A 26,067-nucleotide genomic window follows, 5' to 3' on the forward strand; every position below is an offset into this window, starting at 1 on the left:
CCTGTTGGACGCTGGCCTGCAGCAGGTCCCCGAGGCGCTCGACCAGCTCAGTGAAGTTGGGCCTCTCGGAGCAAGGGCCTCGCCAGCAGTCCAGCATGGTTTGGTAGCTGTCGGGAGGATGGAGAACGGCATGAGCCCCGGAGGCCAGGACCGTCGACTGGCCCTCCCACCTGCCCTCTCGCACCCCTCCCCACTGTTACCCAAGGGCAGACTGGCAGGGAGGGGCCTTCCACCCACCCCAACCGGCCAGGCAGAGTCTTGTCACCTGCCCTCTAGACTTTCCCTATCAGTCGATCAATTCGGTGGTATTTAATGAGCACTTCGTCTGTGCAGAGCGCTGAATTAAATATTTGGTAACTAAGAGAAACAGCGTGGCTTAGCGGAAAGAGCCCGGGCTGGGGAGTCAGCCGTCGTGGGTTCTGATTCCGGCTCCGCCGCTTGGCAGCTGTGGGACTTTGGGCAAGTCACCTCACTTCTCTGGGCCTCAGTTACCTCACCTGTAAAATGGGGATTGAGACTGTGAGCCCTAAGTGGGACAATCTGATTACCTTGTATCTACCCCAGTGTTTAGCACAGTGCTTGGCACATAGTAAGTGCTTCACAGATACCATCATCATTATTATTATTATTGCAGTAGAGCCCCCCACCATATCTCCTGACATCTCCCTTGCCCAGCTCTGCTACTTGTCCGCTGGGTGACCTTGGACAGGTCAGTTAACTTCTCTGTGCCTCGGTTTCCTCATCTGTAACATGGGGATGGAGTACCCATTCTCCCTCCTCCTTAAACTGTGAGCCCCATGTGGGACAGGCACTGTGTCTGACCTGATTATCTAACTCAATCAATTAAGCTGTATTTCCTTAGAGCCCACTGTGTACACAAAACAGAATTAAGCGCTTGGGAGAATACAATGTAATGGATATACAGAATAGATAATATAATATAGTATAATATAATATAATGGATAATATAATAGATAGGTTCCCTGCCCACCAGAAGCTTACAGCCTAGAGTAGGAGGCAGACATCAAAATAAATTTCAGTTATATACATGTGACGGGGGCCGAGAGTGGGGTGATAATAATAATAATTATGTTGGTATTTGTTAAGCGCTTGCTATGTGCAGAGCACTGTTCTAAGCGCTGGGGGAGATGAAGGGTAATCAGGTTGTCCCACGTGGGGCGCACAGTCTTTATCCCCATTTTCCAGATGAGGTAACTGAGGCACAGAGAAGTTAACAGAGAGAAGTGAAGAGACTTGCCCTGAGTCCCCAGCTGACAAGCGGCGGAGCCGGGATTCGAACCCATGACCTCTGACTCCAAAGCCCGGGCTCTTTCCACTGAGCCACGCTGCTGAAAATCAAGTACTTAAAGGGTACAGACCCAAGCACCAGGGCAACGCAGAAGGAGAGTAGGGGAAATGAGGGCTTAGCCGGAGAAGGCCTCGTGGAGGAGATGGGATTTTAATGAGGCTTTGAAGGAGGAGAGTGACGGTCTGTAAGATACGAAGGGCAGGGAGCTCCGGGCCAGAGGCAGCATTTTCTAGAGCACTGAACGTAGTAACCACTTAACAAATACCACAGGTATTATATTTTTTGTTATCGTTACCATTATCATTCTCCAACTCCTCCCGTTTTGGCCCACCCAAGGCTGGCCAAAACACACTTTCTGTCCCTAGCAAACACACTTGGGGTTTTTTTCCCACAGACCCAGAGCCTCTGGCCAACCCCCATGCCCCTGGGCTGACTTCTGTTGGGCTCTGGCCCCATGCCTAAGGACTGCTTTGAAGAGCGCCGCTGGGGAACTCTTTACAAGGCCTCCGTGGCTCAGTTTCCTTGTCTGTAAAATGGGGATTAAAAACCCGTTCCACCTCCTTCTTAGACGGTGAACCCCATGTGGGACAGGGACTGTGCCTGACCTGATGATCTTGTCTCTACCCCAGTGCTTGGCTCACTACTTGGCACACGGGAAGCGCTTAGCAAATAGCACCGCTGTTATTATTATTGGCTTCGGAGGAATGAAGAGAGCAGGCTGGGGAGTAGCGGGTGAAGAGAGCATAAAGGGAGGAGTTGGTGGAGAGCTGGACGCTTAAAACTAAAACAAAAGACATAAAGGTGAGGCCCAGGGGAAAGAACATGGGCTAGGGAGTCAGCGACCTGGTTCCCATCCCGGTTCTGCCACTCGTCTGCTGATTGACCTTGGCCAAGTCACTTTGATTCTCTGTGCCTCAGTTAGCACTGAGGTAATCAGGTTGGACCCAGTCCATGTCCCACTTTAATCCCCATTTTACATTTGAGATTAGTAGAGTGTCTGGCACATAGCGAGCGCTTAAACAAATACCATTTAGACAAAAAAAAAGTGTGAATCTGTCCCCGACGGGGCTCGGACTGGCTGAACACTGGGCTGTCCAGCATGAAAGAAGCAGCGTGGCTCAGTGGAAAGAGCACGGGCTTTGGAGTCAGGGCTCATGAGTTCGAATCCCAGCTCTGCCACTTGTCGGCTGTGTGACTGTGGGCAAGTCACTTAACTTCTCCGTGCCTCAGTTCCCTCATCTGTAAAATGGGGATTAAGACTGTGAGCCCCACGTGGGACGACCTGATTCCCCTATGTCTACCCCAGCGCTTAGAACAGTGCTCGGCACATAGTAAGCGCTTAACAAATACCAACATTATTATGAAAGCAGACATTTGGCCACCCTATTCTGATTTAAGCACACGGCAGTGAGAGAGTGGGATAGGTGCCCCCCTCTTAGGCGGTGAGCTCCGACTGGGACAGGAATGGTGATTGTCTTGGGTCTACTCCAGCGTTCAGCACAGGGCTTGGCACGCGGTGCCGGATTCATTCCGTAATTATTATTACGAACAGCCCTGGAGTCCACCCCAGAACCCAGGGCCAGAGCTTGGCACACACTGTAGACCTCCCCGGAGGCAAGAAAGGCCTTCCGAAGAGGCTTTGGGAACCCAAGAGGGTTGATGGATAAGGCTTGGGCCGCCCCATCTCGGATTGACACGTCCACTCACTCTTTTTCTGTTGCCAACTGGCCAACCCAAGTTTCATGGGACTGCCTTCCGGTGGAGGTGTTTCTCCCTGAACACCCACAGTCCTCCATGCCCAAGATAGAGCCTGCTCAGGCCAAGTTTAATGACGACAGGATTCGAAGGTGAAGGTGAGGGTTTTGGCATGGCCTTCTCCTTTTCCCCCCGAGCGCCTCCTTCCCCCTCATGAACGTCGGTCTGGGGGGAAAACTTACATTTCAGGAGTGGAATACTCAGGGGATCGCATCCGGGTTCCTTCCTTCAGCCGACGGCAAAACTCCTCGTCTATCTGCACCCCCGGGTAGGGTGAGGCCCCTGCGGAAGAGGAGATAGCAGGTCAGGTCGGAACCCCGGCCCCGGGACATACCCCTGTGTGGCTCAAAGCAGGGGGCCAGCCAAGAGCGGGTCCCCTCTGGGGTGAGGTCTTAGAGTCTTCAGTTTAAGTCATGGATAAGGCTGGCAGTCAGAAAAGTGTCATGGCTAGCAGTGGAAAGAACCCAGGCCTGGAAGTCAGAGGAGCTCCAGGGTGCCCCTAGGTTGTATGACCTTGAGCAAGTCACTTAACTTCGCTGGGCTTTAGTCTCTTCATTTGTAAAATGGGGATGAAACCCGTGTTCTCCCTCCCACTTCTACTGTAAGCCCCGGGTGGGCCAGGGACTGTGTCCAACTGGATTATCTTGTTCCTAACCCGGCATTTAGTAGGGAGTTTGCCAGATAGCGCTTTACAAACACCACAATCATTATTGTTCATGAAGGACACAGAAAATCTCTCCTAGCTGTCGCCGGCCGGCTGACCAGCCGGGCCCTCAGCGTTGCTTTCAAGTCTGTTAAGCGCTCTTGAGGTTCAGGGGCTGTCTCAATTGTTCACCTCCAGGACGGGACCCGCTGGGGGATAAACCATCCTTTCCTCAACCAGGCGTGCAAAGCCGGGGACCTGGGACAGTGGTTAAAAGCCCTCGGATCGCTCCGCAGGCCGAAGCCGGTTGGAGATCTCGGTGCACAGCGGTGGCCGACGACCTAACCACAGGGAGATTAACTGCGGGATGGAAGATTCACCTCGGAAGCCACGGCTCTGAGCCGGCTTCCAGATACTTCCCCAGACGGGGCCAGCTGAAGAGCTTGGCTCTAGTCAGATGAAGCTGGTCATCACCCCATTATGCTAACATAATTATAGGATGACCCCGCATCCCTATTTAAGTGGGACAACACTGGATTTTTGGAGGTTGCCCCAGACGGAGGATGGGTCAAGCTGCCTTTCTCCCAAGACCACACGACTCTTGCTCACTTGTAAACACTCAGCCCGCCGTGTCCACTAGACAGCATGCTCAGTCCATTCTCAGCTAGGTCCCCCATGGCATTCTGAAGTACCTTAACTCACAATAGAAGTGGTACTGCTATTTATTGAGTGTCCACTTTTAGTGCAATGTGCCGTACTAAACGCTAAAGAGGTGCGAAAGAAAAAAGTGACACGTTCCTTGTTTACGCTAATAGAGGAAGCAGAAACTATTTCTGAATAGAGTAATTAAAATAAATACCTCAATACACCCCCGCAAATATATGAAAAAAATATATTTACACACATAGAAAAGTAGTGAGATGGGTATGAGTAAATTCATAAGTTCTAGAGATGGCCGATGAGTCTTTAGGGGAGTCCGGGGAATTATTCGGGGGAGGCTCGTTGGAGGAGTTGGGATTTCAAGAGGGCTTTGAAGGTGGGGAGAGCTGTGGTCGGTCCCATTAGTTGAGGGGAGGGAGTTCCAAGTTGGCAGAGGAGCACGAGGAAGGAAACGGTGGGAGAGTCGAGAGCGAGGACCGGCGAGAAGGCTGGATCGGGAAGAACGAAGGCAGCGGGTTGGAGAGTAGAAGGGGAAGAGCGATTTTGCGACCCCACTCCACGCTTGGGGGGGTTGGTGGAAACTTGAAGGTGACGTGGAAGGCGTCCACTGGCTGAACACTGGACTGCCCAGCATGAAACCGGACATTTGGCCACCCTATTCTGATTCAAACACACGGAAGTGAGAGTGGGATAGGCGCCTCCCTCTTAGGTGATGAGCTCCGACTGGGATAGGAACGGTGTCTGACCTGATTGTGTGGGGTCTACCCCAGCGTTCAGCATACGGCTTGGCAGATACCTCCGGTTAATACCTCAATTATAATTATTAACAGCCCTGGAATCCACCCCAGTACCCAGGGTCAGTGGTTGGAACGCACTGCAGGCCTCCCCGCAGGTAAGAAAGGCCTTCCCAAATGGCTCTGGGGACCGACAGAATCGGTAGACGTGTCCCTCCCCACAAGGAGTCACTTAGCGACTCTTTTGTATTATTCTCTCCCAAGTGCTCAAGTCAAAGGACGATGCACACAGCAAGCTTTCAATAAATACCACTGATTTACTGATTGATCGCTGTTCTTGTGCCACGGAGAGGTGGAGAGGGAGCGAAAACATACGCCAACCCTCTCATCGCTTCCCAGACAGTGCTCGCTGCCTCTCACTTGCAATCCTGTCTCGGCAGGCACCACCCCCTCACTGACAAGCAACATCCATCACGGTCCGGACGCCGGGACGAACGGCCCAGCAGCTCGGAGTTGGGAATGCCAGCCCAGCCGCCGAAGGGTGTTGGGCCTGCCTCTTCCCGATGCCGACTCTGGGGAGCGGGGCCGGGGGGAGAGGGCCCAACGGTCTGGGGGTTTGAGACACAGACCCGCTTGACGTCACGGGTCGCATCAGGCAGGCTTTGTGGCACAACAACATCGGGTGCACCGTTTCGCTCAAGGCCCGCTGAGACTTGCTGAAGACCCCACCGCCTGTCTCCACTCCATTCGCCAGGGTGGGTTGGGTTTTTATCTAACAGCCTCGATTGCCTGGCAAGTCTTGCTTCGGCTAAATCAGAGAGGCGGGAGCCCGGAACAGATGGTGGCCAAAATGTCCACTGCCTGGATGCCAGGGAAATTCATTCATTCATCCATTCAATAGTATTTATTGAGAGCTTACTATGTGCAGAGCACTGTACTAAGCGCTTGGAATGTACAAGTCGGCAACAGACAGGGACGATCCCTGCCCAGTGACGGACTCACGGTCTAAACGAAAGGAAATGTGACAGCTGTGAGGGAAGGCAGCGGATTCAATACCTGTTCTCTCTCCCCCTTACGCTGTGAGTCCTGCATGGCACAGCAACTGTCCCATCTGCTTATCTAAGGAAGCCACGTGGCCTCGGGGAAAACATGCCCATTCAGAGGACCTGGGTTCTAATCCCACGCTGTCACGTGCCTGCTCTGGGACTCAATTTCTTCATCGATAAAACGGGGATTCAATTCATTCATTCAATAGTATTTATTGAGCGCTTACAATGTGCAGAGCGTTTGGAATATGCAATTCGGCAACGGATAGAGACGATCCCCGCCCAGTGACGGGTTTGCAGTCTAATCGGGGGAGACGGACAAAAACAAGACAACATAATCACGATAAATAGAATCAAAATTCCCGTTCTCTCCCTCCTCCGACTGTGAGCCCTACGTGGGATAGGACTGTGTCCCACCTGATGATCTAACCTGACTATGAACCTGTTGCTTAGTACAGTGCTCGGCTCATAGAAAGCACTTAACAAATACCCAAATGATCATTCTTATCCTGTAGCTATGCTGGAACTTGGCATACAGCGGGTGTTTACTTGTTACTGTTATCATCATTATTATTATTATTAGATGTGATTGGGGAGGGCGCTGAATTTGGATGGCAAGCTGGCCTGGACCCTGGTGGGATGCGATCGATCCATCTTAAAGAATGGCCGGAGGGACGGGGACTCTCGTCTGGCTGGGATTTATGGAAAGTCGGCCTGGAGAGAGGGGGCTGGATCAGATGACCTCGGGAGGCCTTTCCAAGGCTCAGGCTTGAGTATTCCACAACGGGGGAAGAATAAGCCATTTCTGCAATCGGAGCCACTCGGGGTATTTTCTAAGCTCTGGCGTTGGGGACTAAGATTGATGTTGCCGAATAGCTCTTGATCTCGGGTGCCGTCTAGGCTGCTGCCAAACCGCGTCTTCTCCCTGCTCCGATAACTTTCCTTCAGTGGAAACGCCTTCTACCTCGGGGACCCGGTGGTTCTGGGTCTGGGCCAAATCCCCCTCCGTCCCCACCCCCGGCGGAAAGACAGATAGCTTTCCATCCGCCGGCTTTCAACGATCTGAGAAGACTCTGAATGAGAGGACTCAATCAGTGTCAGGCGCATCCTTAATTCAATATTTATCTTGGGAGTTTGAGGTGCCCTCGTGCCAAGCGGCGGGTATGCCTCGGTGATCTTTATGAAAACCCTGCTTAGATTTCAGACGGGCCTTTGATGCCAAGCCACAGGAGGAGGAGAATGATCCAGCTGAACGCATCGTGTTCCAAAACCGCCTCCCGTCAGGCCGTCTCAAAGTGCCTTTTAAAGAAGTTGGGGGGGGGGGTGTTGGCTGGGGGGGTGGAGCCCTGGAGGCCCAGGTTCTAGTTCTGCCTCCACCTCTGACTTTCTGGATGACCTCAAGGCAAGTCACTCGTCCTCCCTGGGCCTCGGGGTTCCTTTTCTGTAAAAGAGAGACCCACGCGGGCAGGATGGGAAAGCTCAAATTCCCAAGTGGACTTTTAAACTGCAGCTTTGAGAGATTAGTTTAGAAGCTAAAGTGGAGCCAGCTGATCAGAATGGAAATATGTGGCTAATAGAAGAAGACTGGGTGACAGTCGCCTATATTCTAAATGCTTCAATAATTATTTTATGGATTTGTGGGCTTTTCTGATAAGAAAAGCTGCAAGAATAAATGGGTTACGCTGTGGAGGGATTTTCGTCTTTGCAGAAGTTCTCTCTCTCTCTCGCCTAGAGGAAGGATCACAGGCCCGAGAGTCAGGGGAGCTCGATTCTAATCCTGCTGGGTGACCTTGGGCAAGCCACTTCACTTTTTTTGTGTCTCAGTAGCCTCCTCCTTAAAATAAAGATTCCGGACTTGTTCTCCCTCCTGCTCGGGCTGTGAGGCCCATGTAGGAAAGAGACTGAGTTTGATTTGATCATCTTGAATTTTCCCCAAACTAGGCACATAATAAGGGCTTAGCAAGGACCAGTATCATTCTCTTCCCTTTCTCCAGATTACCAGTTCAGAGATTTGGGGAAGGGAATTAGGGTGAGGTGGGAGAGATGTCTCTGCCGAGCCGGTCTGAGGGAGGAAAGGCAGGGGGACAACAATCTGAAGGGGGAAACGCAGCCCCCAAAGCCTCTTTCCTCTCCAGCTCTCCTTCCACCAAACTCTCTAGCCAGCTGTGACCGAGGAAACCACGGCAGGACTGAGAGGCAGCGTGGCCCGCTGGAAAAAGCACGGGCCTGGGAGTCAGTGGACCTGGGTTCTAATTTCAACTCTGCCACTTGTCTGCTGTGGGACCTTGTGGGCAAGTCACTTCACTTCTCTGGGCCTCAGTGACTTCATCTGTTAAATGGGGATTAAATTCTCCTCCCTCCAATTCAAAAAAACAGTGTGGTCTAATAGAAAGAGCCCGGGCCTGGGCGTCAGAGGACCTGGGTTCTAATTCCAACTCTGCCATTGTCTGCTGTGGGACCTTGTGGGCAAGTCACTTCACCTCTCTGGGCCGCAGTGACTTCATCTGTTAAATGGGGATTAAATTCTCCTCCCTCCAATTCAAGAAAGCAATGTGGTCTAATGGAAAGAGCCCGGGCCTGGGAGTCAGAGGAGCTGGGTTCTAATTCCAACTCTGCCACTTGTCTGCTGTGGGACCTTGTGGGCAAGTCACTTCAGCTCTCTGGGCCGCAGTGACTTCATCTGTTAAATGGGGATTAAATTCTCCTCTCTCCAATTCAAAAAAACAGTGTGGCCTAATAGACAGAGCACGGGCCTGGGAGTCAGTGGACCTGGGTTCTAATTCCAACTCTGCCATTGTCTGCTGTGGGACCTTGTGGGCAAGTCACTTCACCTCTCTGGGCCTCAGTGACTTCATCTGTTAAATGGGGATTAAATTCTCCTCCCTCCAATTCAAAAAAGCAGTGTGGCCTAATAGAAAGAGGCCGGGCCTGGGAGTCAGAGGACCTGGGTTCTCATCCCAGCTCTGCCAACTATCTGCTGTGTGACCCTGGGCTTACTCCCTCCTACTTAGACATGAGCCCTAGGTGGGACAGGGACTGGGTCCAACCTGATTATCTTGGATACACCCAAGTGCTTAGAACAGTGCTTGAAACACAGTAAGCACTTAACAAGGACCATAAAAAAGAAGGTGATTAATCAGGCACTCGGGGAGCATATTGCTGGGGTTTCTGATAACCAGCTAACAACATCGCTGTGTTTCTATCGCTCAGAACTGCGGCCAGGTCCTGATTCCCTGACGGCCTGAGCCCGAGCCCCTGGCAACGGTGCCCCCCGCCCCGTCCCGAACGCGGCCCTGTCCCGTCGTCTGCAAAGCCAAGCGGCTGTGCCGTGCACGGAAAGGCCGTCTCCTGGCCCCAACCCCAATTCAGGATGCGGTTTCCCTGGTAACCGCCAGCAGGATGCGGTCTCCCTGGTAACCACCGGTGGGACCGAGGACACCGCAACCGGCAGGGGAGGCAACAAGGCCAGCGGGACTGTAGGGGTCGGCAGTGAAATGGGAGAAATCAGGGAATGGACTGGAGTCAGATAAGAGGAGGGAGGAGGAAGGGGATGCTTGTCCTGGGGATTTGGTCTGATGGAGCCCCAAGTCAAAGGGAATCCCAGAAAGCCTTAGATGGTTTGGTGTTGTACCATTTAATACTTTCAAGAGTTTGAGATTAGATCGATTGCCCTTCAATAATAGCAGTAATACTGGTATTTATTATGCGCTTACTATGTGCCAAGCACTGTTCTAAGCACTGGGTTACATACGAGGTAAATCAGGTTGGACGCAGTCCCTGTCCCCCATGAGGCTCACACTCTTCATCCCCATTTCACAGATAACCGAGGCAGAGAGGAGTTAAGTGACTTGCCCAAGTTCACGCAGCAGACAGGTGGCGGAGCGGGGATTAGAACCCTCGACTTCTGACTCCTAAGCGCACGCTCTTGCCGCTAGGCCATGCGGTTTCCTGACTCAGAGGAGGCCGATTGGTCATTCAATCAGATTTACCGAGCGCTTACTGTGCGCAGAGCACTGCACTAAGCGATCGTTCCCCTGGCCGAGGCCGACCCTCCCCCGGGCCGAGGCCGACGCTTCGCCCGGCCGCGGCCGATCCTTCCCCCGGGAACCTTGCTGGCTACGTGGGCTGGGAGGAAGCAGGCAAACCCTCACTCGATCCCAGACCAACTCCTCCAGCCACGGGGCCTGAGGAGCAATTTTCTGCCTGACCTGGGCAGCCCCTACCAGCCTTTTTTTTAATGGTATTTGTTCAGCGCTTACTATGTCCCAGGCACTGTACTAAGCAGTGGGGTAGGTAATAATAATAATAATAATGTTGGTATCCGTTAAGCGCTTACTATGTGCAGAGCACCGTTCTAAGCGCTGGGGTAGATACAGGGTCATCAGGTCGTCCCACGTGAGGCTCACAGTTAATCCCCATTTTCCAGATGAGGGAACTGAGGCACAGAGAAGTGAAGTGACCCGCCCACGGTCACCCAGCTGACAAGTGGCAGGGCCGGGATTCGAACCCATGAACTCTGACTCCCAAGCCCGGGCTCCTTCCACTGAGCCACGCTGCTTCTCTACAGATTTGATCTAAACTTACAATCTATGTCCACACGTGGTCCACAGTCTTAATCCCCATTTTACAGATGAGGCAACTGAGGCTCAGGGAAATGAAGTGACTTGCCCACCAGGCAACGCTGCTTCTCAGTAAGCTCCGTCCATCAGCCGCTGTACTGCCTTCTCCCAAGTGATTCCTTCCCGCGAGGTTTTAGGCTTTAAAGAACACAATCACCTTGTCCCCTCCTACCTTCTCTCTCTCATTTCCTCCTACACCACTTCGCTCCTCTAATGCCCTTTCTCTAAGAGAAGCAGCGCGGCTCAGTGGAATGAGCCCGGGCTTGGGAGTCGGAGGTCACGGGTTTGAACCCCTGCTCTGCCACTTGGCAGCTGTATGACTGTGGGCAGGTCACTTCACTTCTCTGGGCCTCAGTTCCCTCATCTGGAAAATGGGGGTGAAGACTGGGAGCCTCACGTGGGACGACCCGATGACCCTGGATCTACCCCAGCGCTTGGAACAGTGCTCTGCACATAGTAAGTGCTTAACAAATACCATCGTTAATTAATTGATGCCCACCTACTCACTGGACCTTGACCTCGTCCTCCTCACGGCCAACCCCTCATCCATATCCTTTCATTCATTCATATTTATTGAGCGCTTACTATGTGCAGAGCACTGTACTAAGCACTTGGAATGTACAAATCGGTAGCAGATAGAGACAGTCCCTGCCCTTTGACGGGCTTACGGTCCAATCGGGGGAGACGGACGGACGAGAACAATAGCAATAAAGAGAATCGAGGTGATGGACATCTCATTAACAAAAGAAATAGGGTAATGAAAATATATACAGTTGAGCGGACGAGCACGGTGCTGAGGGGAGGGGAAGGGAGAGGGAGAGGAGCAGAGGGAAAGGGGGGGAAAAGGGGGCTTAGCTGAGGAGAGGTGAATAGCAATAAATAGAATCAAGGGGATGAACATCTCATTGTAACAGTAGCAATAAATAGAATCAAGGTGATGTACATCTCATTAACAAAATGAATAGGGTAATGAAAATTTATACACAATATATCCTGCTGCTGGTTTGGAACTCCCACCCTCCTCCTATCTTACCGACAGTCACTCTCCCCATCTTCAAAGCCTTATTGAAGGCACGTCTCCTCCAGGAGGCCGCCTTTCCCAACTAGGCTCTCATTCCTCTTTTCCCACTCCCTTCTACCTCGCCCTTGCACTTGAATTTGGATCCTTTATTCTCCCCTCCCTCATAACCATAATTTTTGATTATGTCTGTCTCCCCCGCTACCCTGAAAGCTCACTGTGGGCAGGGAACGTGTCTGCTGCCAACACTGTTATACCGTACTCTCTCAAGCGCTCAGTAAATTGTTCTGCACACAGCAAGCGCTCAGTAAATACCACCGATCGATTGCACTGCAGGGAGTAAGTGCTCACTAAACACCACCGATGGATCAATTGAATTAGGTTTCCTGCCTATCTGGAAAACAGTTCCTCTCCAGAAGCTGTGATTTCCTCTGTCAAGGGTGTGGGGCACCCGGAGCTGCTGCTATATCCTTCCACCCCGGGGCTCGACTCCAGGGATGTGGACGGTAACTGGGATCCTGCAGGGACCCCAGCCAGGAACATTCCTGAAGATTCTCACTATTCCAGATTTCTCAGTCTGGCCGAGGCAGGGAGGGGCCACGCAGGAAGCGAAGCAGGTCAGCCGGCTATGGAATGGAGTCGGCTCGGGCCGTCCAGCAAAGACCTAGCGGTACGGATTCCTAGAAACCAAGCAGCCCTGGAAGGACCCTCAAGGGGTCAGCTGGTCCGGCCCCCTGCCTCCGAGACAGGTGGGGGCTCAGTTTTCCTCGGTCAACTGTTCCAGGACCACATCATTAATAACGTTGGTATTTGTTAAGCGCTTACTATGTGCAGAGCACTGTTCTAAGCGCTGGGGTAGGTACAGGGTCACCAGGTTGTCCCACGTGAGGCTCACGGTCTTAATCCCCATTTTCCAGATGAGGGAACTGAGGCAGAGAGAAGTGACTTGCCCACAGCCACACAGCTGACAAGTGGCAGAGCCGGGATTTGAACCCATGACCTCTGACTCCAAAGCCCGGACTCTTTCCACCGAGCCACGCTGCTTCTCAAGTCATTAGACTGTGAGCCCATCACTGGGCAGGGATTGTCTCTATCTGTTGCCGAACTGTCCATTCCAAGCGCTTAGTACAGTGCTCCGCACATAGTGAGCACTCAATAAATACTGTTGAATGAATGAATCCCCCTATGGCCAACCTATTCCACCGTCTTGGGTGGCGGATGGTACGGCGGAGCGCACGGCTGGGCCAGAGACCCAAGGCCCCCTGAGCTGGAAGGTTGGGGTCGTGCCCCGGACGGAGCAACACCGATGGTGGGGAATCTCAGGGAGGAGATGGGACTTCTTCAGAGGGGTGTGGACTCCAGGGAGGAGTCTTCAGCGAGGAGAGGGACAGCTCTGGGGGCCGAAACCGGAACCAAAGGCCCAGCACAAGCCTGGAGTGCCAACCCCATGGAGACGACGCCCCGCGTGGCCCTCCTGGATCTGGCGCTCCTGGCAGGCTGCCGGCTGCCTTTCCCGGGACCTCCGTTTTGAGGAGCGAGGTTGTCAGGAGGGACTGCTAAACCCGTTTTACGGTGGGGAAAACCGAGGCCTGCCCAAGCCAGGGTCCTTTCCTTGCAGAAAGCCCATCTGCCTGCAACCGTGCCCAGGCTTCCAAGTGTCTTTCCCCGTCACTGACTCCATGAGGCTAAGAAAACTCCCAGTCAGACCTTCAGCAAAGATGCTGAGCGCTCCAGGCTGACCCGGAGCTCCAAGAAGCCACACCTGTGGCTGTGTCCGGCAAGGATCCACAGCCAGCTTTCCCTCAGGTCCACAGCCTTCTGGAGAGATGGTGCCCTGGTACTTATTTTCACTGCTGGTCCATTTGCCTTTCTCCATCGCTAGCTGGGATTTCCTGGGCCCCGATGACTCTTTTGCCCCTATTACTAGCCTGTCGGCCCCTCGAGGGCAGGAACCCCCTTCGGGTCTTTAACCTTCCTTCTGCCAGGAACTTCCTCCCCTCTCCAGTCGGTCTGCTCATAATTGGCTTTTCCTATTTTCAAAGCCTTCTGAAAGCCGTCTTCGTCCAGGAAGCCCTCCCCATCTATTTCCACGACCTCGCCTAATTCCCCTAAAAGCCGCCTTCACAGTCAGTTTGTGAGGTGTAAAATTTCATCTGTCGCTTGACAGGAGACCCCACCATCGTCACTCTGGTGACCACCCATAGGCCCTTAAGTTTCCTCCAGCTCCTACTCTTTGTAAGCTTCCATTAGACTGGAAGCTCCGTGAGGGCGGGACCCTATTTTTTATGGTGTTTGTTAAGTGCTTTGTTATTAACAATAATAATAATAATAACACATGCCAGGGCACCGTCCTAAGCACTGAGGTAGATTCAAGCTAATCAGGATGGACACGGTCCCTGTCCCACACGAGGCTTAATCCCCATTTTACAGATGAGGTAAATGAAGCACAGAGAATTGAAGTGACTTGCCAAAAGGTCACATAGCATATAAGTGGCAGAGCCAGGATTAGAACACAGGTCCTCCGAGTCCCAGGCCCGAGCTCTTTCCTCTAGGCCACGCTGTTTCTCAGACCATTCTTCTATGTACTCTCTCAAGTCTTCCCACAGATGCTCTCCCTCAAAACCATTGGCAGGGTGATTAGCCCAATACCCAGGCCTATCCCCTGCACTTGAGAGTGTTCCGTGAAGGCCTGTGGCCAACTGGTCCCAGCTAGGGGTATGGAGGGTTGGGGGGTAGGTGGAGGGGGCGTGGGGAGGGGAGAGGAGCCAAGACACGTACCTAGAGAGAAGATCTCCCACAACAGGACTCCGAAGGACCAGACATCACTCTGCGTGGTGTAGATCTTATCGAAGATTGCTTCTGGGGCCATCCACTTGAGAGGCAGCCTGGCCTGGAAAACCGAGGAGGGGCGGGGTTGGGGGCGGTGGGGAAAAGCTTCCCTTCCTGGGGGCCTCCCCCAGCCCGGCCCTCCCTGCTCCCCCCGGGCCGGTCCCTCACTCACGTCTCCTTTCCGCACGTAGTCGGGGTCTTTGTAGATGTCCCTGGCCAGGCCAAAGTCGCAGATCTTCACCACGTTGTTTTCCGAAAGGAGGATGTTGCGGGCGGCCAGATCCCGGTGGATGCACTGAGAGGAAGGGAGAAACCATAGCGAGAGACACGGAGGTGGGCCGGGACCATTGCCAAAGGGGGGCTGGGGTGTCTTTTTTTTGGGGGGGGGGGGAGTGTTGTGTATGTGTCTATCAGTACAGGCTTGCCAACTGGCTGATGGAAATTTGGCCCAGTTAAATGGGTGTCTGGCTTTCTCTAAGGGAGATTTACAGGGCAATATATATTGCCCTATATATATTCTAGTGCATCTCCGTGCTGGAGACTGTGGTGGGGAGAGGGAGGGAGAGTAAGAGAGATAGGTATGTGGGGAGAAAGAGAGGAAACGGAGAGAGACAGAGACACTCGGAGAGAAAAAGACCCCTAGAAGAGAGACAGAGACATTCGGGGAGGAAAAAGACCCATAGAAGATAGACAATGCCAGGAGCAGAAGAGTCCCCACTTCAGACCGAAGAGGTCTTCAGAACTGGATAGGAGCAGAGACTGATTATCTCGTATCTGGCCCGGTGCTCGGCGCATAGTAAGCGCTTAACGAAAGCCGCGGTTATCCTCATTAGTATCATTATTACAGAGGGAGCGGTGTGGAGGCCCAGAAGGCCCTGCTGAGTGGGTGGAGGGAAACAGGGCTCACCTTTCTGGAGGCCAGGAACTCCATGCCCTTGGCTACCTGAAAGCTGTAGCAGATGAGGTCCTCCAGGGTGAGAAGTCGCTTGTAGAGGTCCTCGGAATCTAGGAGAGAATGAGCTCGTGAGTGGCGCTCTCCGCCTCTGAGGCCAGGCGGGACTGGCTACCTGCTGGGACGGGGCTGGCGGGGGGCGGGGGGGGGGGGAGAGACAGCCGGAGGGTGGGGATGGTGGGGTGGGGGAGAAGAGGATGGTGGGGGAATGCAGAGGGGCGGCGGGGGTAGGGAGACGGGCCAGCTACCTTCCTCCTCCTCCTCCGAGTCGCTGTAGCTCTTGTCCTCGATGAAGCCGGAGCTGGCCGAGCTGCCTGTGCTGGCCACGCTCTCCAACCTCCGTTTGATGAGCTCCGTCAGGTCACCGCTCGAGTCCTCCAGGCTCTTCTCCCCTGGCTCTGAGCCCTCCTGGGACTGAAAGGATCCGGCCCACTGAGCCGCCGGTGGGGGCCGAGGGGAGGATGGTGGGGGTGGGGGACGGGGAGAGGGGACCCGGGGGGGAAGGAGAAGACCACAGCCGAGCCACCCGTGGTAGGGGGACTCCCGGGGGCCGAAGGCTGCCCCGTAACCCCCATGTCCCGTTTCCTGAACGGGGAACCTGACATCATTTGGCTGTGAGCGAACGTCGCCGACAGTCGCAGTTAGGAAGGGGTGAAAGGCCCAGCAGAAGGGGAAGTAAACCTCTGGGAGCCCCTCCCTCCCTCCCTCACCTGGACACCTGAGCAGGGGCGCAGCGGAGCAGACAGACAATCCAGCTGAATCCCCCTGCGGGCCCCCGCTCAACTTCAACGGTCTGGGAGCAGAACCCCGGCGGCTCCCACCTCCGGCCTCAGGGCAGCCAGAGAGATGAGGTCCAGGTTCTGGTCCTGCCTCTGTCCCCGGCTCACTGTGTAACCCTGGAGAAGTCCCTAAACCTCTCTGGTCCTCAGTCCCGCTCTGTAGATCGCCGAGGCAGCCCGTCAGATCCACGGTGGGGATAGGACGCCGGGCACGAAGCGGAGAGCTCCGCTTCTTGGGGGGCCCAAGGGGGCCCAAGGGGGCCCGGTGGACAGAGGACGCGTCTTCCCCACATCTGCCTTTCTGACAGTTGCCCTCTTGCGCCAAGGCCTCCAGGTGGACTGGGGGCTGGGTTGGGGGCAGGACGCCTACCTTGAACGCGATGAAGTCCCCTCTTTTGCCTCGAAGGTAATTGGACAGGTTCCCGTACTTGCAGAATTCCACTATCACCATCAGAGGACCTGCCAAAGGCGCAGAGGATGAGCCGACCCCATCTTCGAAACCCTGCTAAAATCCCAGCCCCTCCGAGAAGCCTTCCCTGAATAAGGTCTCGTCTTCCCTCCCTCTTCTGGGTCCCTTGGATCTGAAACCCTAAGCACTTGCATACTCACCCCATTCCCACCCCCTCGGCATTCATGTCCGTCCTTATACTCTGCTCCTTCCCCTGTCAATCAGTCGATCCGTCAGTGGTATTTATTGAGCGCTTACTATGTGCAGAACGCTGTATTAAACACTCGGGAGAGTACAACCAGACACGTTCCTCGCCCCCCGGAGAGCTTACGGTAATGTCTTTTAATGTCTGTTTCCCCCTCTAGACTGTAAGCTCCCTGTGGGCAGGGATCGTGTTTACCAATTCTGTAGGATTGTAATTTCCCAGGCGCTTAGTACAGCGATCTGCCCCCAGTAAGCGCTCAGTAACTAGTAGCTGCTAAACAAAATTATGAGCCAAGTACCGGGTGCCGGTAGAGTAGTGCCAGGTCAGATAGGGCCCCTGTCCCACATGAGGTTCACAGTCTAATGGGGAGGAAGAAACAGGTTTTGAGTCCCCCGTTTTACAGAAGAGGTAACTGAGGCACAGAGAAGCGAAGCGAGTCACCCATGGTTACCCAGCAGGCAAGTGGCAGAGCTGGGATTAGAACCCAGGTGCTCTGACTCCCAGGTCTGGGCTCTTTCCCCCAGGCCCCGCTGCTCTCTCTTCCACATGGACGCAGGGATGCACTGAAATAGTGAGGCCCAGAGCACAGGCCTGGAAATCAGGAAATCCAGATTCTAACTCCTGCTCAGTCCCTCGCCAGCTGGGTGAGCTTGGATAAGTCACTTTCCTTCTCTGGGCCTCAGTTTTCTCTTCTCTAAAGTGGGGATTAAATACCCTCTCTTCCTCCCTTTCAGACTGGGAAAGCCACGTACGACAGGGGCAGTGCCTGACCTGATTTTCATGAATCTACCCCAGGGCTGGGCCCAAAGTGAGCAGCATCAAACACCATTATTTCTCCTACGCCACGAGACGAGGTTTGTGAAAGCGTTTGGGGGATATCTCAAGTGGCGGTCCACTTCGGGGTGTCATTATTATCAGAAAGCTGGGAAAGGGGGAGTCTCCGGCCCGTCATCACGTCACACGGAGAAGACATCGAGTCCCCGACTCCAATGCGGAGCTGAGATCTGAACCCAGGTCTTCTGAATCCCAGGCCCGGGCCTTTCCGCTCCGCCGCAGTTCAACGGATGAGGTTTCTATCGCATATATGAACTTGTGCAAGAGGTCTCTCGACGCCCGATATGTCAGCGTGTCCTCGGGTAGACTGGGGCGGGGGGCGAGGGGGAGGGAGCCTCTCCTTGGGGCTGGCTTAGATTTCCCATCCATTTTCCTAATGCACCCAGACAGCTTTAACAGCCGGGCTCCCCACATTAATGTAAATGTTAACATAATCCTGACAACCCTCAGGCAGGGAGGCTTGCCAAAGCTTTTACCTGAACTTTCTAAACTCGCCGTGACTGCACGACTAGCCAAGGAATCTTAGCCCAGTGACCTTCCTGTCCGGGCTCTGGCTTGGGAAGGGTTGGAAACTCCAAGGAGACCGGGCTCGCTTCTGGCTCCTCGGCTTCTCTGCCCTGGGCTCGGCCAGACGCCGTAACTTACCGACCGGCCCAGGGGACGTGTGCCCGGAGGCCTTAGGGGCGTAGGGAGGGTGGTGATCGGATGAGCCGAGCCATGGGGTGGGGTACGTGTTTTCTTCTAGAAATACCTCCCCTTTTTTTCTGGATAAGATACCTCACTTCTCTAGACCTCAGTTTCCTCATCTGTAAAATGAGAGTTTAAAACTTGTTCTCTCGCCCCGAGAGTGGGAGCCTTCATGCAATATGGGGGCTGGGTTCAACGTACCTCATGAAAACCCTGGCGTCTCCTAACTCTATTACCTTGTACTTCCCAAGTACACGGTATCACGCTCTGCACACCGTCGGTGCCCAATAAATATCAGTGATGGACTGACGTAACTATTATTACTACGAAATGGGCCACCATCTGAAGGGAGAAGCCTATCCCAAATGAGTCACCTTCCCTATGTGGGAAGCCTACTTTAAACGAGGCACCATTTCACACGGGAAACCCATCTTCAGTGGGCCCCCATTTCAAGTGGGAAACCTACCTTAATGGGCAGCCCAACCTTCAAACGGGCGGCTTCTTTAAATGGACGGCCAACCCTCAGTGAGCCACCTCCTTCAACGGGCAACCTACCTTCGGTGGGCCATCATCTCCCGAAGTGGGTAGCCCAGCTCAGGAAGGTTGGCCTTGGTGGGGGCGGGTGGACAGCCAGTGGACTTGGGTCTGAAGGGTGCGGGGTCGGGGGGAAGGGGGACGGGTCGGGGGGGGACGCTCACCTCCGGACTTGGTGCAAGCCCCCAGCAGGTTTACCACGTTGAGATGGTGTCCAATGTGGATGAGGATCTTCAGCTCGGACATCAAGGCCTTGCACTCGTTGGTGGTAGCGCACTCTGCTCGGGGGAAACGGAGAACGTTGGAAGGGGCCGGTGTTCGGGGGCGGAGAGAGAGGGGGGAGGGCAGCGACGAGATCCTGTTTACGGGGTCCCAGCCGGAAGGGAAGGAGCACGGCAGGCTGGTGATTTGTGGTCCAGTTCTCCAGACAAACAACGCCTTCTCTCCTGCCGGCCTGTCTCGTCCGCGCTTAACCCCTCCGGGTCCCAGCCGCTGCTCCAGCACTTGCTTCCCTCCCCTCTCTCCTAGCAGGCTGGGGGAGTGTCCCGGCCCTGAAGCACTGGGAAGCATCTGGAGCACTGGGATGGGAGAACAAAAGGGATGGCAGAATTCCCGCCCCCCCCCCCGCCCCAGAAGCATGGCCTAGTGGATAGAGCACGGGCCTGGGATTCAGAAGGACTTGGGTTCTAATCCCTGCTCCGTCCCTTGTCTGCTTGGTGACTTCACTTTTCTGTCCCTCAGTTACCTCATCTGTAAAATGGCGATTAAGACTCTGAGCCCCAGGTGGGACACGGATTGTGTCCAACCTGATCGTCTTGTATTTACCCCAGTGCTCAGAACGGCGCCTGGCACGTAGTAAATGCTTAACAGATGCTATTGAAGAAGTATTTAATACTACTGAAGAAGCGTCGCTCCCGGGGTTGCGTGGCTAAGAGGTGCAGGTCAGAGGCAGGGGACTTGCGGTTCCCATGCTCCTTTCGAGCCCAGCCCGTGCCTAGCTGGGCTGCCCTGGTGGCAGAGAGGTGGCTCATTGTGTTTTGAGCTCCCTGCTGCAGTTTCGTTTGGGATGGAACCCAAGAGGCCCGGTGCCGGGGCGACCAGTCTCCCCAAGGCCACTGTGCTGACCGCCAGCCCGGGCCCGAGGCCACGCCCGGTCCTGCGGCCGCCCCGCTCTCCCCTCCGGGCCACACGATCCTGTCCTTTTGGAGGGGCTGGGCCCTACCCGGCCACCCTCCCCTCCCGAGCCTCAACCATAGGTCAAGCCAGCCACCAGGCCCTCGCCGCACGTGCAACCGGCGGGGGACGTGTACCTTTCAGCATTTTCACGGCCACCGTTTTGCAAGTGGAAGACTTGTCAATGCCAAAAGCGGAAGCCTCCACCACTTTTCCAAAAGCACCGTGTCCCAAAGTTTTTCCTGCAGAAGCAAAGGGCAAGAGTCAGGAGCCGGAGACTGGTCTCGACCTCCGCTCCCGAGGGGCACGGGGCCGAGCCGCAGAGCCCGGCCCGGAGACGGCAGATCACCCACGGGTCAGGGCCCAGAGGGGATGAAAGGCAGCGGGGGCCACAGGAAGAGCGGACCCATCTCATCCTGGTTCTCTGGGGAGTTTGGCCTTCGAGGGTGAAGGATAACAGACCCAAACAGCAGGGAAAGGTCGAAGGAAGCTTCTCGGTCCGGCCCCCTGATCCTCCTGGGCTTCCCAGACCGTTCTCCCTCCCGGGCCACACAACGAGAAACAGCGTGGCTTAATGGAAAGACCCCAGGCCCGGGAGTCGGAGGACCTGGGTTCTGATGCCGCTCTGCCACCTGCCCGTTGGGAAAGTCACTTCATTTCTCTGTGCTTCGGTTTTCTCATCTGAAAATGGGGATTCGATTCCTGGACTCTCTTTCAGACCGTGAGTCCCGTGTGGGACTGTTGTCCAACCTGATTATCTTGTACTGACCCAGAGAAAACACCTAATAAATACCACTGTCCTTAGTTTCACCGGAGGCTCCGGATCTAAGCCACAGGCCGGACTGGACTTTCTCCTCTTTCAAGTCTCCCTACAGAGCCGACCCGGCCCAGGGCTCCTGACTGGTGGCCTCCCTTCTCCGACGATGGGCTGTGTTGATTTCCCCACCGAGGAGGATCGGTGGGAGGAGAGGGAGTTGGGGCTCGGTGGTGGCGGTGAGGGGCAGCCGGGTGGCTTTCCATCGACCCAGGCCAGGACCCCTCCCCAGGAAGAAGGGGAATCCCACCCTCAGGGAAATGTGGGGTCACTTTTCTGGCCTCCCCTTCGCTGGGTTGGTTTCCCAGGGACCCGTGGCGGGGAGAGGTGGGGGGAGGCGGCGGAGCTGGGTTCATCGGGCCACCTACCCAGTCGGAGCCGGTCCCGGGGGAACTCCCACCGGCTGCTGTCGTAAGGAAGCCGCTCACACTGCTCGTCCAGGGGCACCTCCTCCGGGTCCATGATGATGGACAGGTACCCCGTCTTGATGTCTGAGACGTTGGGCTGCAGGAAGGAAGACGGCCGCCCCCCCCCACAGGTCACCGGGCCTGCTCCCACCCCCCACCCCCGGGGCACGCTTAGCCCGCGCCCCCCAGCCCTGCGTCTCCCTCCCTGGGCAACCCACACCTTTTTCCGGGGGGGCCCACCGGACCGGGAAGGACTGAGGCCCGGTCCTCACTCGGGCCTCTCGGTAAAGGGGACGGTGGATCGGGGCAGCCAGTGGGACACAGCGGCCTCCATCGCTGGTCAGAGCTTCCTGGCCACCCCAGATCGGAAGGGCCCCGGCGGGCAGTGGGGGGAAAGGGTTCCCCGGGTTTTGGCAGGTCATGGATTCCTATTCCCTCTCCTATGCAAGCTTCTTGTGGGCAGGGGACGTATCTAGAGTCGCAGCGTGGCTCAGTGGAAAGAGCCCGGGCTGGGGAGTCGGAGGTCACGGGTTCGAATCCCTGCTCTGCCACCTGTCAGCTGGGTGACTGTGGGCAAGTCACTTCACTTCTCTGGGTCTCAGTGACCTCATCTGTAAAATGGGGATGAAGACCGGGAGCCTCATGTGGGACAACCCGATGACCCTGCATCTCCCTCAGTGTTCAGAACAGTGCTCTGCCCATAGTAAGCGCTTAACAGATACCAACATTATTATTATTATTATCTACCAGCTCTTCTGGACTGTACTTTCTCAGAAGCTTAGTACAGTGCACTGCACACAGGAAATGCTCAATAAATACCGCTGATTGACTGACTGAATTGTTACAGAACCTAGGTACCCAGCCTGCCCTCCATCACCCCAGCCAAGAGGGCAGGGGGCCCCTACCCGCCCCTCAGCAGGCACCAGAAACAGGAGAGAGGTTTGAGAAGGCTGGATTTGGTGCAGAAGACCGGAAGCTCCTTGAGGACAGGGATTGGGTCTTATATTATAAATATATATGTATTAGATTAGAATGCTCTGCGCGCAGTAAGTGCTCAATAAATACCACTAATCGACTGCAGTTCCCCTAATGGGGAGGCTCAACGGCAAGGACGGACTCTGGCACCACCAGACTCAAGCCCTCCCCATATTCAGTGCCCTCCTCAACCTCATCACCTCCAGGAAGCCTTCCCCAGTTAATTCACATCACCCCGGTCGTGTCGACTCAACAGCCACCCTTAGGAATAAAAGACGTTCATTCTACTTTTCTTCCTCCTGCTCTCGTTAATTGGAATTTTTTTCCGTCTCTCTCTCCCATTAGACTGGAAGCTCCTGGAGGGCAGGGCTGTACCCTCCTCTGGGCTTCTCGGTGTGGTGGGCTGGGCTCAGTCGGCTCAAAGAATACTACTGACTGGCTGCCGGAGGGAGGGCAGCCAAATCACACACTCCGAAGAAGGGAACGCTGAACCACAGGCCTGGTGGGGGAAAGCGGTGCCGTAAATAAAAATAATTTGGCATTTGTTAAATGCCTACTATGTCCCGCTCAGATCAGACACAGTCCATGTCCCGGCTGGAACTCACAGCCTAAGTAGGAGGGAGAACGGGGATTGAATCCCCACCTTAAAGATGAGGAAACTGAGGCCCAGAGGAAGGAAGTGACTTGCCCGAGGTCGCACGGCAGGCAGGTAGATTAGAACACGGGTCCTCTGACGTCCAGGCCCAGGCTCTTTCCACTGGGCCGCACAGAGGCTGGATAGGCCAGTGAGACCTAGTAAAGCCACATCTTCCACCCTGCCATATAGGGAATGTGTCGTTATATTGTTATCATACTCTCCCAAGTGCTCAGTACAGTGCTCTGCACAGAGTAAGCACTTGATAAATACAACTGATTGACTGATTGCTATGGGCTGGCCCTCTCGGCCCCCGCCAAAACCGGAGGGTGAAGACGGGTGTGATGGACCTCTTGGCCTAGTGGAAAAAGCCCGAGCCTGAAAGTCCACGACCCGGATTCCAATCCCAGCTCAGTCACTTGTCTGCTGTGTGACCTTGGACAAATCACTTAACTGCGGCGTGGCTCAGTGGAAAGAGCCCGGGCTTGGGAGTCGGAGGTCATGGGTTCGAAACCCGGCTCCGCCACTTGTCAGCTGGGTGACTGTGGGCAAGTCACTTCACTTCTCCGGGCCTCAGTTCCCTCATCTGTCAAATGGGGATTAAGACGGTGAGCCTCATGTGGGACAACCTGATTACCCTGGATCTACCCCAGCGCTTACAACAGTGCTCTGCACACAGTATTATTATTATTCAGTTTCCTTAACTGTAAAGCGAGGATTCACTGCCCGTTCTCCCTGCTGGACTGCGGTCTTTGGGGAAGAGTTCGCATAACCAGTGGGATTTAAAGGGCATCCGAACAGGTCGGGCCCGCAGAACGGACTCTCGTCCTCTCGTCCGTGGCAGGCCGGGCTAACCCGGGCATCCGCAGGGTGAGAGCCGTGGACCGAGCCTCACCGGGTGAGCGTCGTGGTCTGGGCCCCGCCGAGTGAGAGCCACGGACTGGGCCCCAGCGTGGGGGAGCCAGGGACCGAGACCCACCAGGGTGAGAGCCGAGGACTGGGCTGGGTGGGTTAAGACGGTGTGGGCCGGGCCCCGGCGGACGAGAGCCGTGGACCAGGCCCCGGCACCGCCCGGACCAAACCGCCGCCCTTCACCTTTCGAAGCTTCCGGATGAAGAGAGTCAGGAGGAGCCAGAACAGGGTAGCCGCTAAGCCGGTGCAGACCAGGATGATGACTTCGATGTTGGATCGTTCCTCCAAGCCTGGAAACGAGGCCCCGGGAACAAATTTGGGGAAAGAAACAGGGTTTTCCAGGCAAATGCTAGAAGCAGAAACGACTGCCTTAAAAGGCCTCCCATCCTCACCCCATAGCCCTTATGGCCACATCCATCATTTACTGATTTACGTCAACATCCGCCTCCCCTTCTAGATTCTAAGCTCACTGTGGGCAGGGGAAGCTTTCTACCAGCTCCGCCATAGTGCCGCACCGAAATGTTTCGTAGAGTGCTCTGCACAAATTTGGCGCAGTGGAACGAGCACGGGCTTTGGAGTCAGGGCTCATGAGTTCGAATCCCAGCTCTGCCTCTTGTCAGCTGGGTGACTGTGGGCAAGTCACTTAACTTCTCTGTGCCTCAGTTCCCTCATCTGTAAAATGGGGATTAAGACCGTGAGTCCCACGTGGGACAACCTGATTCCCCTGTGTTTACCCCAGCGCTCAGAACGGTGCTCTGCACATAGTAAGCGCTTAACAAATACCAACATTAAGTATGCACTCGATAAATACCATTGACCGACTGTTCAGCTGGGACCTGCGGGTCCGCTGCGTTCGGCCCGGCCCCCTCCAGCTCTTGGGGATGGATGGGGCCGCTTTCGCTTCATTAAGCTGCACAACTTCTGCAGGTGGTCATGCATCTTTCTGCATGTTTTATTTGTATATATACACGTACACCTACGAATGTGCGTACGCATTTGTACGTGCGCTCTATGTACGATTACGCAGGCATATTTTCATATGCAGGCATATGTGCGCATTTGAACAGGCCTGCGTGTATATCTGTGTGCACGTATTTGCCCTATTTGTGTATACAGGTGTGTGTACCTCTATGTGTGTGTGTGTATGCAGATGTCTGTACATACGCTTCCCCGGCAGCTCCTTCCTCTGAACTCAAAGGGTAGATACCGATGGGGTGGTGGAAAGTTGGGGAGTGTCTCTTTCTCTCCTCTCCCCTCCCCTCCCCTGCCATCCCCCCCCCACCGTTGCCCGCCCCACTCACCCTCCACGGTGATGACGGCCGACGTGCTGGCCTGCCCCACCTCGTTGGTCGCCTGGCACTCATAGGTGCCCTCGTCATCCTTCTTGGCACGTTCGATCACCAGGGTGCGGTTCTCCAGGGAAATCCCTGCAGCGGACGGAGGAGCCCTCCCTGAGCGGTCGAGATATCTGCCCGGGTGAGTCGCTTTCCCCCAACCACGTCCCTTGGAGTGGCTGGCCCTGGGAAATCTGGGAATTCCAGATTTCAAACTACAAATCCAGTACCTCCAACCTTCCCGGTCACAGCCAGCCTCCTGCAGTTCCCTCCTCTGCTACCCTGGCCACCAGAATGAGCCAGGGAACTGGTCCCCGCACCGGGAACCGGGCCCCCCGGGGAGCTGGCCCTCAGGGAGCTGACGGAGACGTTGGCCGGGACGCAGGACGGGGGCACAAGAAGGGAGGCCTCCTGAAATTCCACCTCCTCCGATTAGCCTTCTCTGTTGATCTCCCACCATCAGCCATCTCTCCCACGAGGATCCTTACCCTTTCCTGATCCTCAGCCCTTCGGGAACGTGTGCCCGTGCACTTGGGCCCCTTCGGTGATTTATCCCGACGTTCCCGTCTGCAAATACGCTTATGTCTGCCTCCCCCATTAGTGTCCGCTCCTTGCGGGCAGGACACAACTTTGGGTCTGCATTTCCCAAGCACCTGCGCCCGGGGAGAACTCAATACCCGCAGCCGCTACCATTGAGCTGCCGTACTCCAGTGAGGGAGCTGGGATCCACACCCGGATCCACTAACCAGAGACGACGGCAGAACTA

At 55.1% G+C, this 26,067-nt stretch overlaps 1 protein-coding gene across 2 annotated transcripts in view; it reads right to left on the reverse strand.

Moving 5' to 3' along the window:
* The window catches only part of LOC100090796 (vascular endothelial growth factor receptor kdr-like), a 156,029-nt gene that overhangs the window by 14,030 nt on the left and 115,932 nt on the right, over positions 1–26,067 (reverse strand). For both annotated transcript variants that reach the window (XM_029067183.2, XM_029067184.2), the window contains 12 exons: positions 25,269–25,394; positions 24,151–24,257; positions 21,408–21,543; positions 20,363–20,467; positions 19,217–19,330; positions 16,715–16,803; positions 15,814–15,979; positions 15,521–15,618; positions 14,786–14,908; positions 14,563–14,674; positions 3,247–3,346; positions 2–107 (listed from right to left, as the gene is read on the reverse strand). In XM_029067183.2, the coding sequence (XP_028923016.1) occupies positions 2–107; positions 3,247–3,346; positions 14,563–14,674; positions 14,786–14,908; positions 15,521–15,618; positions 15,814–15,979; positions 16,715–16,803; positions 19,217–19,330; positions 20,363–20,467; positions 21,408–21,543; positions 24,151–24,257; positions 25,269–25,394 (1,382 nt within the window). The remainder of the gene's footprint in view (position 1; positions 108–3,246; positions 3,347–14,562; positions 14,675–14,785; positions 14,909–15,520; positions 15,619–15,813; positions 15,980–16,714; positions 16,804–19,216; positions 19,331–20,362; positions 20,468–21,407; positions 21,544–24,150; positions 24,258–25,268; positions 25,395–26,067) is intronic.

The sequence above is a fragment of the Ornithorhynchus anatinus genome, chromosome 6 (genome assembly GCF_004115215.2).
Source record: "Ornithorhynchus anatinus isolate Pmale09 chromosome 6, mOrnAna1.pri.v4, whole genome shotgun sequence".
In the NCBI taxonomy this organism is placed as follows: Eukaryota; Metazoa; Chordata; class Mammalia; order Monotremata; family Ornithorhynchidae; genus Ornithorhynchus; species Ornithorhynchus anatinus.